This window comes from Myxine glutinosa, chromosome 10, assembly GCF_964187855.1.
Source record: "Myxine glutinosa chromosome 10, kmMyxGlut1.1, whole genome shotgun sequence".
In the NCBI taxonomy this organism is placed as follows: domain Eukaryota; kingdom Metazoa; phylum Chordata; class Myxini; order Myxiniformes; family Myxinidae; genus Myxine; species Myxine glutinosa.
The window spans coordinates 6,485,496-6,505,102 of NC_136270.1; the positions used below are offsets into that span (position 1 = coordinate 6,485,496).

At 47.4% G+C, this 19,607-nt stretch overlaps 1 protein-coding gene across 3 annotated transcripts in view; it reads left to right on the top strand.

Annotated features, from left to right (window-relative positions):
• Positions 1 to 19,607, top strand: part of LOC137433490 (BUB3-interacting and GLEBS motif-containing protein ZNF207) — a 59,510-nt gene that overhangs the window by 33,606 nt on the left and 6,297 nt on the right. For all 3 annotated transcript variants that reach the window (XM_078785312.1, XM_078785313.1, XM_078785314.1), the window contains one exon: positions 18,644 to 18,793. In XM_078785312.1, coding sequence (XP_078641438.1) covers positions 18,644 to 18,793 — 150 coding nt within the window. The remainder of the gene's footprint in view (positions 1 to 18,643; positions 18,794 to 19,607) is intronic.

The following is a 19,607-nucleotide window of genomic DNA, read 5'->3' on the forward strand; positions in this document are numbered from 1 at the left end:
TTGCATTTGTGTTTATTTAAATTATACAATGGACTACAAAATGTAAATGTTTCATGATATTGTTATATTATATATATCACCTTTATCAATCAATATTGTTGAAATGAAGATCAAATAGCTGTATGTTGAAATATGTTGAAAAAGTCAAAACTTTACCTGGGTCAAAACAAAACGTATATAAACAAATCTATATATGTGTGTGTACGTATATATATATATATATATATATATATATATATATATATATATATATATATATATAGTTGCGGTTTTGGGTTTGTACAATAAAGGTTAAATTTCCCCCTCATAGTTAGTCACACAACAACACGTAGCCTCGCGATAGTTCAGTTATTTCATAGTATGTGTGAGAATAGTCCTTTTCCTGTGTTAGTTTTGCGTTGAGTAGAGTAATGAGAGGTATGTCCTTCACATACTTCCATTGCCTTATCCCGCCTCCATTGCCTTATGCCTCTTACGCCTCTTTGTGCTATATATATATATAGTGGAACCTTGACTTACGAGTTTAATTCGTTCTGTGACCGAGCTCGTAACTCAATTTGCTCGTTTCTCAAATTAAATTTCCCCATTAAAATGCATTGAAATGCTATTAATCCGTTCCAGCCCGCCAAAAACCACACCAATTTTTTTTTAAATATACAGTATATATAAAAATATCTCGCGCTTTATATTTCACCTGTATGCAGCATACAAGTTGGCAGGATGGCCTGGACTGGAGGTACGCACACTTGACTCTAATCTGTCCAGCCTGGGTTTGAATCCCGACCCAGCTATAACCTGTCATGGGTGAATCACAGGCAGGGTGATTCATCAATGTGTGTACCGCTAAACTGGGCGCCCCGTTTGCGTCCCATTAGTTGTTGGATGTTAAGGATCTCACCGTGTTTTCCACAAAGAGAAGGCGAGCTATCGCCGGCACTCTGAACAAGTTGTGGCCTGGCATGCTCTTCTCCTCTGCCGTTATATACGTCCTCCTCGGCATCTTTTTCCAGAAGAGCCCTGTCTCGTCACAGTTGAAGATTTGCTGGGGGATGTATCGTTCGGCTTCTATCAGTTCGGCAAAAGTTATAATAAAATCTTCAGCTGCCTTCACATCCGCCTCACCAAGTCGACAACACGCACACCTCGCTCATGTTTTTCGACGATTGCGTGTTTTATATCCAAGCACATCATCCTCTTCTTCTTCTCAGTACTGCCCTTGGCACTCAATTTCTTAGAACCCATGGTTAAAACTAAGAAATTTTCCAAAATAACCAAAATGCGAAAACAAAGCAGCAGCTATATACGGCAGAGCTGCTTGCACGGCAAGATAACCACGTGACCGGAACCCACCTGGTGGCGGGTGACGTAAGCTCCAAAATAACCAAAATGCGAAAACAAAGCAGCAGCTATATACGGCAGAGCTGCTTGCACGGCAAGATAACCACGTGACCGGAACCCACCTGGTGGCGGGTGACGTAAGCTCCAAAATAACCAAAATGCGAAAACAAAGCAGCAGCTATATACGGCAGAGCTGCTTGCACGGCAAGATAACCACGTGACCGGAACCCACCTGGTGGCGGGTGACGTAAGCTCCAAAATAACCAAAATGCGAAAACAAAGCAGCAGCTATATACGGCAGAGCTGCTTGCACGGCAAGATAACCACGTGACCGGAACCCACCTGGTGGCGGGTGACGTAAGCTCCAAAATAACCAAAATGCGAAAACAAAGCAGCAGCTATATACGGCAGAGCTGCTTGCACGGCAAGATAACCACGTGACCGGAACCCACCTGGTGGCGGGTGACGTAAGCTCGTAACTCAGATCTCGGCTCGCATCTCAAAGCAATAAACCGCCCGAGCGACGGCTCGTATCTCGGAAAACTCGTAAGTTGGTGCACTCGTAAGTCAAGGTTCCACTGTATATATATATACGATCGTAGTACTTCTATGATATGTACGATTTTGAAGCAGAAGGAGTCGATAAAGGCTATAACGCCAGCCAAGGGCGTTAAGATTATTTCAAAGCTCCGGACCTCTGTCCATGAAGAGATGGAGAAGTTGTTGTTTGTGTGGTTGACGGAGAAGCAGCTCGCAGGAGATACCGTGACCGAGAGCATCATCTGTGAGAAGGCACGAGACATTTACGGGGATTTGGTGCAGCAGACGGTGGGAACATCAACGGACGAGGCATCGGAAGAGTCATTCAAAGCCAGTCGGGGATGGTTTGATAATTTTAAGAAGAGGACCGGCATTCACTCCGTCGTCAGGCATGGTGAGGCAGCAAGCTCGGATGTGAAGGCAGCTGAAGATTTTATTATAACTTTTGCCGAACTGATAGAAGCCGAAGGATACATCCCCCAGCAAATCTTCAACTGTGACGAGACAGGGCTCTTCTGGAAAAAGATGCCGAGGAGGACGTATATAACGGCAGAGGAGAAGAGCATGCCAGGCCACAACTTGTTCAGAGTGCCGGCGATAGCTCGCCTTCTCTTTGTGGAAGACACGGTGAGATCCTTAACATCCAACAACTAATGGGACGCAAACGGGGCGCCCATTTAGCGGTACACACATTGATGAATCACCCTGCCTGTGAAACACCGACATGACAGGTTATAGCTGGGTCGGGATTCAAACCCAGGCTGGACAGTTTAGAGTCAAGTGTGCGTACCTCCAGTCCAGGCCATCCTGCCAACTTGTATGCTGCATACAGGTGAAATATAAAGCGCGAGATATTTATATATATATATTTCAAAAAAAATTGGTGTGGTTTTTGGGGGGCTGGAACGGATTAATAGCATTTCAATTCATTTTAATGGGGAAATTTAATTTGAGAAACGAGCTAATTGAGTTACGAGCTCGGTCACAGAACGAATTAAACTCGTAAGTCAAGGTTTCACTGTATATATATATATATATATATATATATATATATATATATATATATATATATATATATATATATATATATATATATATATACAGTGGAACCTTGACTTACGAGTTTAATCCGTTCCGTGACCGAGCTCGTAACTCAAATTGCTCGTATCTCAAATCAAATTTCCCCATTGAAATGCATTGAAATGCTATTAATCCGTTCCAGCCCGCCAAAAACCACACCAATTTTTTTTTAAATATACAGTATATATAAAAATATCTCGCGCTTTATATTTCACCTGTATGCCAGCATACAAGCTGGCAGGATGGCCTGGACTGGAGGTACGCACACTTGACTCTAAAGTCTAAACTGTCCAGCCTGGGTTTGAATCCCGACCCAGCTATAACCTGTCATGGGTGAATCACAGGCAGGGTGATTCATCAATGTGTGTACCGCTAAACTGGGCGCCCCGTTTGCGTCCCATTAGTTGTTGGATGTTAAGGATCTCACCGTGTTTTCCACAAAGAGAAGGCGAGCTATCGCCGGCACTCTGAACAAGTTGACGGCAGAGATACTGTACTTGCAATGACAAGATAACCACGTGTCGCACGATCTCTTGTCATGGTCCACAAGATTATCACAGAGAGGTGCAGCATCCAGCGTTTCGAGATCTGATCCAGGCCTATCCAAGGAGACCGGTCCCAGCGTTCTAGGCCCGGTGGTTGTCTCAGACGGACCCGACAAAGGACGTGTTGGATTTTACCGCGAGCCGATTCGAGCACCGACGTGCCGGCGAACAAAACCAGTCATATCTTTTGAACGCGTGGCTCGATATTTACAAAATAAACTTTTTCTTGAAGGGCTGAACCGTGCGCTCAAAACGATACCGAGTTTGACCCTGAGAGAGCCGTTTTGCGTAAACTCAAAATAACCGAAATGCGAAAACTAAAATGCAGCGCTATACTACGACAGAGATACTGTACGTGCACGGCAAGATAACCACGTGTCGCACGATCTCTTGTCATGGTCCACAAGATTATCACAGAGAGGTGCAGCTTCCAGCGTTTCGAGATATGATCCAGACCTAACTTTTGAGACCAGTCCCAGCCTTCTAGGCCCCGTGGTTGGTTCAGACGGACCCGACAAAGGACGTGTTGGATTTTACCGCGAGCCGATTCGAGCACCGACGTGCCGGCGAACAAAACCAGTCATATCTTTTGAACGCGTGGCTCGATTTTTACAAAATAAACTTTTTCTTGAAGGTCTGAACCGTGCGCTCAAAACGATACCGAGTTTGACCCTGAGAGAGCCGTTTTGCGCCGGAGATACTGTACGTGCACGGCAAGATAACCACGTGACCGGGTGGCGAAAGCTCGTAACTCGGATCTCGGCTCGCATCTCAAAGCAATAAACTGCCAGAGTGACGGCTCGTATCTCGAAAAACTCGTAAGTTGGGGCACTCGTAAGTCGAGGTTCCACTGTATATATATATATATATATATATATATATATATATATATATATATATATATATATATATATATATATATATATATATATATATATATACATACATACAGACTTGGCATTTAATATGGAATATTTTTTTTGTGGGGGTGAACTTACTTTTCGATGACTTCGAACCAAAAGTTCATTAGAATTATGTTGAAATTATTCTAGATTTTGTTAATGTGACCTTTAAAAGAAACAAAAACCACATTTGGCATTTCGAAGCAAATAAATTAATCCTTGAAAGTGATGTAAACTGATATCGAACTCAATTCACGGACAGTACTGTGTTAAACTTCTGTACGTTTTCCAGAAGTATCTCTTTATTTTGCACATTAGCCAAAAAAAATTTCAACAAAAACAAAAGCTAAATTATGACTGGGATTACGGACAGTAAAATTACAGTTCAGTACTTCGTGTAACCCCCACGAGCATTCAGGAGAGCACGTACACGTTGAGGCATGCGGTTCACGAGATTTGCCAAGGTTTGGACAGGAATCGCTTGCCATGCAGTGACAATAGTCTGCTGCAATTCACGCACAGAGGTAGGCTGCTGGTCCAAGTTGTCGATTTGACGCGTTAATTCTGCCCACAAGTTCTCTATCGGATTCATATCCGGGGACATGGCAGGCCACTCCATATGCTCGACACCACGGTCAGCAAGAAAGTGTTGGATTATGCGAGCACGATGAGGCCGTGCATGTCATCTTGGAAGACAAAGTTTCCTCGAAAGGCTGCACGAGGAAATGGAAGCAATGTTTCTTCCAGAATGACCCTGTACTTGAACTGGTTCAGGTTTCCATTCAGAACAACCAGGTCAGTTTTGCCCCCTGCATGAAAAGCAGCCCAAACGGTAACCCCACCACCTCCAGCTTGGACCTTGGCACTATACAATCTTCGTTGTGGACTTCATGCACTTGTCTGCGCACTCGGACGCGGCCATCTTGACGATAGACCAGAAATCTAGACTCGTCACTGAAGGTCACGTGATTCCAGTGTCCTGGCTGCAATTGACGGTGCTCTCTGGGCAACTGCAATCGGCGCTGGCTGTGTTGTCTGGTCAGGCGTGGCTTTCTCAGGGGACGCCTGACATGATAGCCTGCTTGAACCAGTCGTTGGTTGACTAGCCTTCTGGATACAGGCACATTTGTCAGTTGCTGCCACTCAGCTCTAAGCCGATTAGCTGACTTGGTACGGCCATTGCAGACTAACCGGTGCAGCTGGCGATCATCTCTCCTTGTGGGTCTGCGTGGACATCCTGGCCTCTGTACTGGAGTAGGGACACCCCTCTGAGAATTTCGTTTCAGGATCTTTGACACCTGACCTTGAGTGATGCCTTACTGCCGAGCAAAAGCACGCTGTTTCATGCCAGAATTTCGTAAAGCCACCACTCCATGACAAACAGAATTGTCAAGTTGACGGACCATCTCCAGAGGAAGCGGCAATAACTTTTGTAGACGTGCAGCAGTTGTTTTCCACTAATACAGAATGCAACAACCCTTATATACCCGATTGTGAAGCCAATCGTCAAATGTACCTGTCCTTACATTTTGTCACGCCACCTGTGATATAATCATGTTATTGACTTCTTGCTGCGAAAGACAATCAGTGACATGGTTCTTTCAACAAAGACATCACCGAAGGGTAAAAGAAACTCACCAGATTGATATACTGAGTTCAGAAAGTAAACCGAAGTCAAGAAAAAAAAGTAAATGCCGAAGTCAAGTAAATGCCAAGTATGTGTATATATATATGTATATATATATATATATATATATATATATATATATATATATATATATATATATATGTATATATGTATATTGTATATATATGTGTATATATATATATATATATATTCTGTTACGTGGTCCTCCCGGTAACTACCTGGTCTTGGTGACCCCCGGACCGTGGGAGGGACCCCGCCAGAAAGATATATGGTTTATATGCTTTCGTAACGCAATCAAGATGAATTCCGGTCAAGAAGAAACCCCACACCAAGGATCCGGAATAATCAATAATATATTCCCTGAGCAATCAACAACCATCAACAATGCACAATCAATATTACAAAGATGTAAACTCATCTACACAAACTCTAAGATGGCCATCTTATATATTCCTCACGTGAGCCCCACTCCTGACTCCCTCCGTGGTCAATGTCTCCCACAATGTCTCTCGTCTCCGCACACGGGCGGTTGAACGAACCCCGGGCGGACGTGCTCCAAACGTGCCGTCTCGTACCGGGGACAGCTGTTGCAGCGCACCTCCTTGCCAAGCAACGGGGCAAACCCAGCGCGGCTTCCAACGCGCGCGAGGCCCCGAAGTGCGACCCGTACGCGTCCTTGTAGACGGGGCAAAACCAAACGCGGTTTGCACCGCGTGCGAGGTTCAACGTGCGACCCGTACGCGTCCTTGTAGACGGGGCAAAACCAAGCGCGGTTTTTCACCGCGTGCGAGGTTCAACGTGCGACCCGTACGCGTCCTTGTAGACGGGGCAAAACCCAGCGCGGTTTGCAACGCGCGCGCGGCCCAACGTGCGACCGCTTGGTTCCGTGCACGAACTCACGGGGACTTCACGTGTCAACAGGTAGTTACGCGTCCAGGTAACTCCTCTCGCCAAACGGGTTTCGGAACGCCTCTGTTTTCCGCGCAGCGCAAGGTCGATTCCACCTTCTGTCGTCGCGGGGCGAGGAAGAAGAATCTCCTTCTTTTACCTCGTGTCTCTTTTTTCTTCTTCCTTGGTCACTTCCGTTTCCGGCCACTTCCGTTTCCGGCCACCTGTCCAGAAGGGCTCCTGACCCTCCAATCACAACAACCCTTAATATAATACACACGGATAAGCAACCTGAATGGTAATTCACATACCTTCACATAAATATGTAACACTCCCCCCCTTCAAGAAAGAAAGTTTGAACCCAGCGCAAACTTTCTTTGCCGGCCAATTTGGAGAAACAAACCAGATAACTCAACCCCCCCCACATTATCAGTTCCCCCCGGGCACAGTTATCACTTAAAAATATAGCCACCAAAATTTCACCACAACCCCTCCAGAGTACTCCCTCTGGACTAAGTACCAACAACGACATTGTCCCTGCCCAAATCAAACTCCATCTCATGACCCTCTGACTTTGACCGTCAGTTTCTTGGGAATGAAGGTTAAGGGGTTGATCCAAAAATCCAAAGTTAAGCAACTCGATAGCACTTTTTCCGGGAGGCCAAGCCGAGTATTCACTACCTGGATGCCTTTAGGAACGCGGAGTTCACGGTTAGTCCGTGCAGGAAAGTTCTCTACATGGGCGCCTTGAGGAACGTGGAGTTCACGGTTAGTCCGTGCATGAAAGTTCACTACATGGACGCCTTTAGGAACGGCGTTCACGGTTAATTCGTGTAGGAATCTTGGCTCGGCGGCTCCGCCGCCTTCAGTGCTTCAACTTCTCAGAACTTCCCTAATAATTAGGGTGGGACCACTGGTCCCTGTAGTCCCATGAATAGCGGTCTCCTTCTCGGCCACCATTTTTCCAATCCTTCCTTCGGGAGCGGCCATAACTCAGGGAGCCTCCATAATAATATCGAGTGCGGCCACCACCAAAACTACCGCCCAGTTGTCCTCTCCTGTAGACCTCTCGACGCCTACGAAATGCCTTCCCTACGGTTATGGTCCGACCCTCCAAATCCTTGCCATTCCAATTCTTCTCTGCCTCTCTGGCGTCTTTGGTGCTGGCAAACGTGACAAAGCCGAACCCTCTTGACTGTTGCGTTTCCCAGTCTCTTACCAACCGCACTTCCACCAGCGGCCCATATCTGTTGAAGACAGAGGTCAGAACTTCTTCCTCTGTTTTGAAGTTCAGTCCCCCTACAAATAACTTGGCACTTTTGTCGCCATCCCGAGCTGGTGTGGCGTTATTTTCCCTGCTGGGCTCTTTACCAACCCTCAGGTTACCATAAACTTGACCCCCGGCCAAATCATTCCCGATAACCACAGATACACCCTCTACAGGAAGCGTGGCTTGTAAACCGACGGTGACCGGTCCTGACACCAAATCGGACTCCAAATGGATGACATGAAGGGGAGCACTAACACCGCCCCCGATCCCCTGTAAACGAACACTATCCCCCGTTGCCGTCTCCTCGGACCATGGCAAAATGCCTTCCAGCATTAAAGATTGATGTGCCCCTGTGTCCCTCAATATCCTAACCGGTTTCCGGTTAGTCGAGGCTCCATCCCGTGACACAAACCCCTCTGAAATAAATGGTTGGTACCCCTTTTGATGGCGATTTCTCACAATGGCCATTGCGTTTGGAGTCGTAGTAGTCGGACTCCGCTCTGGGTCTTCGCTTTTCATGCGGTAACAACTGGACATCAAGTGTCCAGGTTTCTTGCAAAAAGCGCAAGTAGGCCCGGAGGAAAAACTCGTGGTCTGCCTCGGGCCCCCCAAACTATAAGTTTGTCTTGGGCCCTCCTCCCTCCGATTTCGAACAGGTGGGGTATCATAGTTGTCCCCATAATCATCTCGAAGCCGCCGCCATGTATGGTCGTTCTCCGCACCTGCTGTTCCCCACCTCCCCTGCGGAGATCTAGGCGAGGAGTTAGGTTCGTGGACCCCTATTCGGTGGGTTAAGGCATAATCATCTGCCATGGTGGCTGCGTCCCACAACTTCGGTACTTTCTTTTCCTGCAGGTACACTTTGATGTCCTCGTGGACACACTGCTGGAATTCCTCCACCAGGATCAAGTCCCGCAATGTTTCGAAGTCTTTCCCGACTCCTTTTGACTCACACCACCGATCAAACATGTTTTCTTTCACTCTGGCAAACTCCACATGGGTCTCACTCTCCCTCTTCCTGGCATTCCTGAATTTTTGCCTGTAAGCTTCCGGAACCAACTCATAGGCTTTGAGGATGTGCTTCTTCAGTACCTCATACTCTGCACATTGGTCCATTGGTAGCGCCGAATAAATTTCCTGAGCTTTCCCCACCAGCACACTTTGCACGAGTATGGTCCAGGCCTCCTCCGGCCAGTTTAATTGTCGAGCCACTTTCTCAAAGTGTGGAAAAAATTTCGCGACTTCTTTTTCACTGAACGGTGGAACCAGCCTCACATGTCTGCCCACATCCCAGGTTTTCTGGTTAGGTGTCGACCCCGTCAGCAAGGGTGGTGCCTCTCCCCGTTCTCTCATTAACTCCAGCTCCTTGAATTTGATTTCTTGCTGAAGCTCCATGTCACGTTCCTTTAATTCCCTTTCCGCTTTTCTCTCCTCTGCTTCGAGGTCCCTTGCAGCTCTCCTCTCCTCTGCTTTTCTCCCTTCTACCCTTTCCTGGAGTTCTCGTTCCACTCTCCTTTCCTCTGCTTGTTTCTCTTCTCTCCTCGCTTCTGCTTTCCTTTCTTCTTCTGCTAACCTTTCCTGGAGTTCTCGTTCCACTCTCCTTTCCTCTGCTTGTTTCTCTTCTCTCCTCGCTTCTGCTTTCCTTTCTTCTTCTTTTAACCTTTCCTGGAGTTCTCGTTCCACTCTCCTTTCCTCCGCTTGTTTCTCTTCCCTCCTCTCTTCTGCTTTCCTTTCTTCTTCTGCTCTTTCTTTTTCTGCTTTCCTTTCTTCTTCTGCTCTTTCCTTTTCTGCTTTCCTTTCTTCTTCTGCTCTTTCCTTTTCTGCTTTCCTTTCTTCTTCTTTAATCCGTTCCTGGCTCCGTAACTGCAACTCCAGTTTCCGGAGCTCAACGTCTTCTGGTTCTTCGGGTAGCCACTCCCAGGCTAACTCGTCCCATTTTCCTAATCCCACCATAGATTGTATCACCGTGGCCTGCAACTCTGCCTTCCTCAAATTAGTTCGGACCTCCAAGTTAAAATGTTTGGCCAATTTCAAGAGGTCCGACTTTAGCAACGCTCGGAACTGTGCCTCACTCGGTGTTACCCCAAAGTTCTGTGCCACAAACGCCATGGTGCCTATCGTTAACACCTGTTAACCTTCACCCAAGACTTTACCCCAATTTCTCAAAAAAAATATTTACCAATTAATAATTAATTAATAAATTTTAATTAATAAAACATATTATTATTTTATTATTTTATACAATTTTAAATCCCGGACGTAGACCCAATTGCGAAACCGCAAATCGTAATTTGGACGAGCCCCCAATTCTGTTACGTGGTCCTCCCGGTAACTACCTGGTCTTGGTGACCCCCGGACCGTGGGAGGGACCCCGCCAGAAAGATATATGGTTTATATGCTTTCGTAACGCAATCAAGATGAATTCCGGTCAAGAAGAAACCCCACACCAAGGATCCGGAATAATCAATAATATATTCCCTGAGCAATCAACAACCATCAACAATGCACAATCAATATTACAAAGATGTAAACTCATCTACACAAACTCTAAGATGGCCATCTTATATATTCCTCACGTGAGCCCCACTCCTGACTCCCTCCGTGGTCAATGTCTCCCACAATGTCTCTCGTCTCCGCACACGGGCGGTTGAACGAACCCCGGGCGGACGTGCTCCAAACGTGCCGTCTCGTACCAGGGACAGCTGTTGCAGCGCACCTCCTTGCCAAGCAACGGGGCAAACCCAGCGCGGCTTCCAACGCGCGCGAGGCCCCGAAGTGCGACCCGTACGCGTCCTTGTAGACGGGGCAAAACCAAACGCGGTTTGCACCGCGTGCGAGGTTCAACGTGCTACCCGTACGCGTCCTTGTAGACGGGGCAAAACCAAGCGCGGTTTTTCACCGCGTGCGAGGTTCAACGTGCGACCCGTACGCGTCCTTGTAGACGGGGCAAAACCCAGCGCGGTTTGCAACGCGCGCGCGGCCCAACGTGCGACCGCTTGGTTCCGTGCACGAACTCACGGGGACTTCACGTGTCAACAGGTAGTTACGCGTCCAGGTAACTCCTCTCGCCAAACGGGTTTCGGAACGCCTCTGTTTTCCGCGCAGCGCAAGGTCGATTCCACCTTCTGTCGTCGCGGGGCGAGGAAGAAGAATCTCCTTCTTTTACCTCGTGTCTCTTTTTTCTTCTTCCTTGGTCACTTCCGTTTCCGGCCACTTCCGTTTCCGGCCACCTGTCCAGAAGGGCTCCTGACCCTCCAATCACAACAACCCTTAATATAATACACACGGATAAGCAACCTGAATGGTAATTCACATACCTTCACATAAATATGTAACAATATGTATATTGTATATATGTATATTGTATATATATGTGTATATATATATATATACATATATATATATTCGCACGTACCTTTGGTCCCCACGCCGCAACGGAAGCGGGGATCGAGCCTCGCACGAGCCACGCTTAATCTAATACGCCCGAGTGGGATGCGTATCACGTGACTCGTGCTGTTACTTTTATTGGAACCCGATTGGAGCGGTTTTATTCGTACCATGCGAAGCCAATGATGGAAGAGACAGGACGGTCAAATCAGAAGGAAGAACAGAATTTATTTACACTATGCACAATGGTCAAAATGAAAGGAAAGGGACACAGAGCAGAGCTTAGTCAGTCTTCCTTTCCCCAGACAATGGGCCCACACACACACACAGGGAGATGGAGGAAGAGAAGTAAGCGTGCCAAGTGCGCCTGCCTCTGTCGCTCCGGAAACAGCTCACTCGTGATGTAGCCCTCTGGCGGTCACAGCACGTATCCAGGCGAAGGCAGGCAGGAGGAAAATCGCGCGTCTGTGGCCCAGCGCGGGTCATTCTTTACAGCGCGCGATTAATACTGCGCAGAGCGCGGGGAACAGGGCAAAGTTCGTGTACAACGAGGCGATTCAATTCGTTCTGCCTTCTCGTGCCGTTCGTTTTCTTGATCTCGTCCGTTCTGCCGTCTCGGAACTCTGAACTCTCCACTCAGGACTCTCCACTCAACTCATGGGCTGCGCAACTCATCTGACTCGGAACTCATCTTAGGTGGGGGGGCTCGGAGCAGGGTTATATATGGCCCCGCCCCGGCCCGACTCGAATGTTCCAAACCCCGCCTCTGGTCGTCGTGGTTAGCCACTCCCCTTGAGCCCTGATTGGCGGCTCGTGCTTACCGATGGCTCCTGCTGCCCCGCCTTCCTTCGGCCTCGGTCGACTTGTTCAGGCCTGCCGCGTGGTATTTCAGCGCTAAACCAAAAGCATCAAAGCAAATCGCCAAAAGGACACCTAATCTCACTGGCCCACTCATCGCAAAACTGAACACAGGAAAGGACTACGCTTACATTTATGAAGAAATAACTGAGCTATCGCGAGGCTTCATGTTGTGGTGTAACTAACTAAGTGGGGAAATTAACCTTTATTTCAAAACCACATATATATTGTTACGGTTCTACGCCGCCCTTCTTCCCCTTACCAAAGGGGGATTAATCCCCTTGTTCTTGCTGGGCTTGGCGGAATCGAGGCTTGATACGTCCCTTCCGGACAAACGCAAAGTAGGGTCTTGGGACCACTTCTTGCTCGTACCCAATTCCCTGCGCCGCCCTGGAAGCGAGGAAGCAAGCCTCGCCCGAGCCACGTGTGGTTTGAGTACCCCGAGCAGATTGAGTACCACGTGGTCCGTGCAGTCTTAGTTAGTGGAACCCGATTTGAGCGATCCTAACCCTAACCCAGACAACGGGCCCGTCACACTCACACAGGGAATTGCAGATGGGTAGATGGTCAGCCAACGCATCAACGTGGTCGTCCAGAGACGGCCCCCGTCCGGCTCTCCACGGTCGCAGCATGTCCCGCGAAGATGACAGCAGGCGATGGCAGGAACTCGTAGCGCCTCTCCGGAACAAAGCATATAACGAGGTGGAACGGTAAAGGGCAGGACTCTCAGCGCGGCTGGCGATTACTCAGCCGTTTTCCTCACTCGCGCGTCTTAAATGCACTGCATAGCGATCGGCCTAAAACTCAACCGAGCATCACTCATAAAAGCGCGTCTTTCAGTTCATGCGCGTCTGGCTTTGCTCGCGTATCTGGTACAGTTCTCGGATGCTCACAACTCCTCTTCCTCGATCCTTCCAGGCTGGCCAGTGCGCGCGAGTTCTTTGCTCATCGTCTTTCGCTGCGAGTCCTCTCGGGTTCTTCGTTCATCTGCGAGTCCTTTCGAGGGCTTTGCGCAGCGGGTTTTATAGCTACACCCCCGAACCTTCTGGAACACTCTCGAACCTTCTCACCACGCCCTGTGACGCAATGCCGCTGCTACCACCTCTGAGCCCTGATTGGCAGCTCGTGCTTACCGTCAGCGCTTCTGCCGCTCCGCCCCGGTCCTCCTAGCCTGCCTCGTGTTAACTCGCCCAAAATTAACCAACGTTAGCGCAAAAGGGCATGAGGCTACGGACGCTGGATAGTCGGTGGCAGTAGGGCATATTCTCCTGACTCTACTTCAACGCAGAACTAACAATGGAAAGGAACTAAGCTCACAAATACTAAGACATAACTATACTATCGCGAGGCTACATGTTGCTTGTGTGACTAACTATGAGGGGGAAATTTTAACCTTTATTAAACTCACTGTACAAACTCAAAACCGCAACAATATATACACACATACACATACACGAGTGTGTGTGTGTGTATAGATATTGTGGGAGGGCAACACAGTTTTAGGGGTGAGGAATAACAAGCGCAGATAGCACATTCACCTCTGGCCGAGACCCTTTGACATGCATCACAATCACGACATGTGTAAATCGCATTTTGGTGGCTGTTGCAGAGGTGTGTGAACTGAACGCATCGAGTCAACTATGATGCATGAACTGCACCACTTATCGACCAGACTAGTCAGGGCAGACAGATTAACCCCTTCCCTAAAGTTCAACCAGTCGGGTTTTTATTACTAATCCATTGATGCATGTAAGTTCCGGTCCCTCGTCCTGTCAACCGGCAAGTGCTCGGCTTGCACCGACGACTCTCAGCATAGCAATTGGTAATAAACACTTAAATTTCAGCGTGAATGCCCACCTAACTGCCTTGTGTTCTGGTTGTGTCTAGTCACCGAAAGGGACAACTTGATGTCGTGCGTAGTTCCTTTTTCAGTCATGTGCATTGTGTACAATGTGTCTGTTTCATCATCAAAAGGCACCGGAAGCCATCTTTTCTATTCCTTAAGTGTGTGCTCTGTTTTTGTGAATCCGCCAAAACTACTCAACCATTTTCCTGATTGTTGCAGGAATTTTGAAAATGCTCACATCACTTCCGACCGCACATGGCGAGCATAGAAACTGGTCACATGACTTCCGCGATATCAATCAAAACGTCTCGATTTTGCAGCATCCGTATTATTGAGTCGGGCAACTTTTGCCTTCTGGACCGGTGACTTGAAACGCTAAATACACCACTGGACTCGCTAATTCCTTTGAGATCTGCCCATTTTCCAAACGTTTGGAATTCAAGGCCCGGTTGCATAATGTATCCTTAAGGAAAGATTTGAGGATTTACTTAAATATTTCCTTATGTTTCCCTTTAAGGTTGTTATGAAAGTCAAATCCACAACATTGTCCCAATAGTAGGTTTAATGACAATTCGATCTCTGGCAAACATCCTGTAAAAATACGATCATGCAATATATCAGGATTATATAATCAAGGAGAAGTTCAGCAATTATCAATCAGTGCAAGCAAGCCTAGTTCATCTACATATACGCACCAAACCGATTAATCGTCTGCGAATAGTTGATTACCATGCGTTTGCGATGCGCTTCGCTTCATACCACCAGAACTTGGGCCCGCCATGGCGACCGACTAGGTTCTATGATACCTTTCCTTTAATAGCTGGGCCGTTTCTTCTGCAATGAATTGCGCGTCAGCTCGTGAGTAGCGTCGCGATTTAACCGCTACAGGTGTACAGTCCGTGGTCATATTGGGGAACAGCGACAGCGGCTCAATCTCCATCCCTGCAAGAGCACACACAGCAAGCGTATCAGTGCCACCAAATTCCATTTCCAAACGTCCATGTCGCTTGAGAAAATCATGTCCTAGCAAAACTTCTGCACATAATGCGGGTAAGACCATTAGATGCACATCCGGAAACATTTGTCCCTTAATCACAAGCTTCATTTGACATTCCCCTTTTGTGCTGAGCCATAGCCCCTGAGAGGCCATAAAGATTCGGCGTCTTGTCCCAAGAATCGGCCATCCATGTTTTTGCACAAGTCGAGAATCCACGTAACTATCCGTGGAACCTGTGTCGATCAAAGCATTCGCAAAAATTCCTTCGATCATGAGTGGGATGATAGCACGAGCCAGGCCAGGTGGACCTGTAGTTAACGAGTCGTCTAGGCGAGGTGCTCATGCCTCGCGTGTGGATCCAACGCCAGCTAAAGTCTTTCGTGCCGTTGAAGTCGCTTGTAGGCCAGTCGTGCCGCCTCCAGAGGGCGCATGTGCCACGCGTGAAGTTCCCAGTTTTCGTGCCGTTGCAGTCGCTTGTAGATCATACGTGCAGCCTCTGGAGGGCGCTCGTGCCACGCGCGGAGTTTCAAAGCCAACATTAGCCGTTCGGGTGGCCGATCCAGGAAGTTGGCAGGGTGTCGGAAGAATGCCGGCCAAGGACGGTCGCACCGCGTACTGTCGTGTTTGCGCCACTTGTTTAGTCGGCGCGGCGAGTCTCACCAAGGTCGAGCTCTCAGCTTGGGGCCCACGGGAAGGGGCGATCCCCATCAAAGTCGGGCGAGGCGCGCCGCTAGGTCCGCTGGCGAGGCGATAAGCACATTCATCGTCGAGCGGGCTCGTTTGCCTCGCGACGATCGACAAACTTTTGCAAAATGACCCGGCTTTGAGCACAAATGACATGTCGCATTTTTAGCTGGGCAAACCGACCTGAGATGATTCCGATTCCCGCAGAAATAGCACGTAGCGTTACTTCCGGGCTTGGGTCCAGCTGCAGCGGCTGCCGTCAAGCCCGGATCGGGATCCTCGGGAGTGGCCGGGGTCTCCGATTCCGGCGGAGGTGCCGAGGCTGCATCCACGACCTCGGCGGTAGCTCTCTCTGGTCGAGTTTGTCGAGATGTCCCCGCAGTGACGTATGGATGTTCATACGCGTTGGATTGTTCCCGTGCTTGGGTATACACGCGAGATAGCCGGAGTGCTTTGGCGAGTGTCAAATCGGCTTCTTCAAGAAGTCTCTGACGACTGGGGACCTAAGTCCCGCGACGAAAGAATCGCGAACAAGGTCATCACAGACTTGTTCATGAGTACGTACCTCCGGGGCACTCTCGTTCAGTAGGCGTCGGAGGTCTTGAGCAAAGTGATCTAAAGTCTCCGTGGGCTGTTGTCGTCGTATTGCGAGCAAATGACGGGAATAGACCGCGCTTCGTTTTTCTTATGTAAATACGCTTCAGCTCTGCCACGGCTGCATCGAACGTCTCACATTGTTCGATTGCCCTGTATACATTATGGTGTACCTTTGATTGCAGTACTTCTAGTTTCGTTTCATCGGTGACGGCTTCCTGAGCCTTGAATTGGTTTTCCAAGATTTTCAGCCAATGTGTCAATTCTGCGGCCGCGTCCGCTGCTTGAGGGTCTGCTCCGAAGATCGGCACTTGGATCATTTTGTGACTCGTCATGTCGCTCTCGTTCGTGTCACGTTCAAGATGAAGAGACGAATTGTCATTAATTGTTATGAAAGTCAAATCCACAACATTGTCCCAATAGTAGGTTTAATGACGATTCGATCTCTGGCAACATCCTGTAAAAATACGATCATGCAATATATCAGGATTATATAATCAAGGAGAAGTTCAGCAATTATCAATCAGTGCAAGCAAGCCTAGTTCATCTACATATATGCACCATTCGAGTCTGCGTGTCACAGATTAAATGTCACAGGAATGATCCGGAGCGATGACCGTCCGAGTTCTTATAGACCCCTCTCAGTGGTTGGAGAGAGCATAACACCTGGGTTCAACTTAGATACAATTTCATTGCAAAGATCACCCTTTACTTAAGGATGGTTGCACATATGAATATTCCTTAAATTTTTCCTTGAACTCAAAGGAAGCATGCTCCCCATCGCTAAACACAGACCTTTGAGTTTCCAAAAGGCGCTCTTGATGGAAATTGGTCACGAAGAGGACGATTATCGCAACACAACGCCAGAGGCTGATCGAACAATACTTCCACAAGTGAAAAATGGTTATGTACATTGCGAAATACACTCTGAGCGGCCGCACAGTGACTTGGATAACATTTTCACTCATGAGATCCAGAATATTCTGCTTGTTGTTTTGCACCCATCTTTCACTTAAATAATTTCACACTTTCACCATTCTCGGAAAGCTTCCAAACATTTACTGTACACATTAACGTATTTACAATAAAATGCTCAATGATTTCTAATGAATTTTACACAAGAATCATTTTATTCATCTGTAAGGATATGTTCCCCATGCAACATATAACAAGCGTCATTTAAAATTATATGCGTTCATTGTGTTCTTGCTTTCGGATGCCTCTTCCTATCTCTAATTTGATTGGTTGCCTAGCATAGCAACGGCGTCTGAGGGGTTCCTAAGGTATTTGTTTATGCTACATCCCTTAAGGAAATTATTCGCTAAGTAATCACAGTGTAATTAAGATAAATCTTTCCTTGAGGATAAGATAATTTTATGCAACCGGGCCCAAATCCTTAACACTTCTGCTTTTGGGCTGTATTTGAACTCACAAACTCGGGGGATGCCAGTCCAGCATTCACATTTCTAAACTAGTCTAACCCCGTGAAGAATATTTCATTTACTCACCATCCTAACCTCTAACATGTGTTGTGTAACATTGCTTTACGGTCACTTTTTGGCGCCCGCCCATCCGAATGTCAGACGGGGGAGATTGAAATGAGCTCCGACCGATCATATCTCTATGCATTTTTGTGTACGTGATATATATTTCGAAAACCATTGAACATTTAGCTTTCATATTGCAGATATGTATTCCTCCTGACATTATCTCGACCTGATTAGATCATGGCTCAATCTGAACTTGGTTTGTGCACGAGATATTGAAAAAACCATCAAGATTTAGCTTTCATATTACACAGATCTATTCCTAATACCACCCAAAAGGCGTGGGACCCAGAGTATCAGCTCCTTGTTGAAGTATGCTAAGTAACCAAAAATAGATATTGCAGCAGATGTGGTTTATTGGTTGCATTCTGAAAAAAAAAAAAAACTCATACATTGAGCAGTGTGATTTGGTGGTCTTCAATTTATCTTGTTGAGCATCTCATTTGCTGGCACAACGGGTTTTTTTGTTTTTTTTATAGCATAGGGTAAAGAACCATCTCAAACCTTTGCTATTTGCAGGCCGTAGCCGTTGTATCGAGTCCCGCTACGCTGGAGGCTGGGCCCAAACCTCTGATATCACCAGCGGAGCCGGCCATGGTGCCAGTAAAGAAGATCGGCTTGAACAGCGCCACGTGTCGCCTTGTCCATCCTGATGAAGACATATCTTTGGTGAGCTAGTTATCACTGCTTAGATTTGGTAACAATCCTGTGAATATTTTTTTCAGTCAAAAATAGCTGTCATCCTTTGGGTTGGCCTGTTTGGCATTCCCAAATGAGCACCTTGCCTTCGAAGTTGGAATCCCAGGTTCTAACACCATATACTGTTAATTTGTTGATTGTTTAAAAAAAAAGAAAAAAAAAAAGAAGTGCATAAATGCATATATGCATATATATGCAAATATGCATATATATGCATATATATTATGTACACAAGATCGAGGCTCATGTAAGAGCTAACATTAATCACAAAAAAAAACCGGACACAAACATAATAAAGGGAGCGGGCGACAAGATGGGGGAAGGGGGGGGGGGGGGAGAGCTATAAAACACATGGCCACTGCTAGACTTCCAGGAAAGAGGTCGGTATTTCAAAAAAAGTGGATCTGGGGTGAATAAAAGGGGGTAGAAGAGTTCAAGGTTTTGGATGGGGGGAAGATAAGAGATGGTGGTGAACAGCTGTTTTATGGACCTGGAGGGAGGAGTGGGATTGAAGAGAGTGAGGGAGTTTGTTCCAGAGGTGGGAGAAAAGAGGAATGAAAGAGTGAAGGTGAGCAGAGAGTCTTGATTTTGGCAGTTTCACCAGAAGAGGGTTGCTGGCAGATCTTGTGCGACCTGTAGGAATATTTGGGGGACAGAGCACAGAGAGAGCTGGGGGAGCAAGGCCGGAGAGGAGTCGGTAGAAGACAGAAAGACCACCAACCTGCCTGTGGTGAGTGGGTGAAAGGTCCCTGGAGTTAGCCTCATCGCCAGAGATTCCAATGAT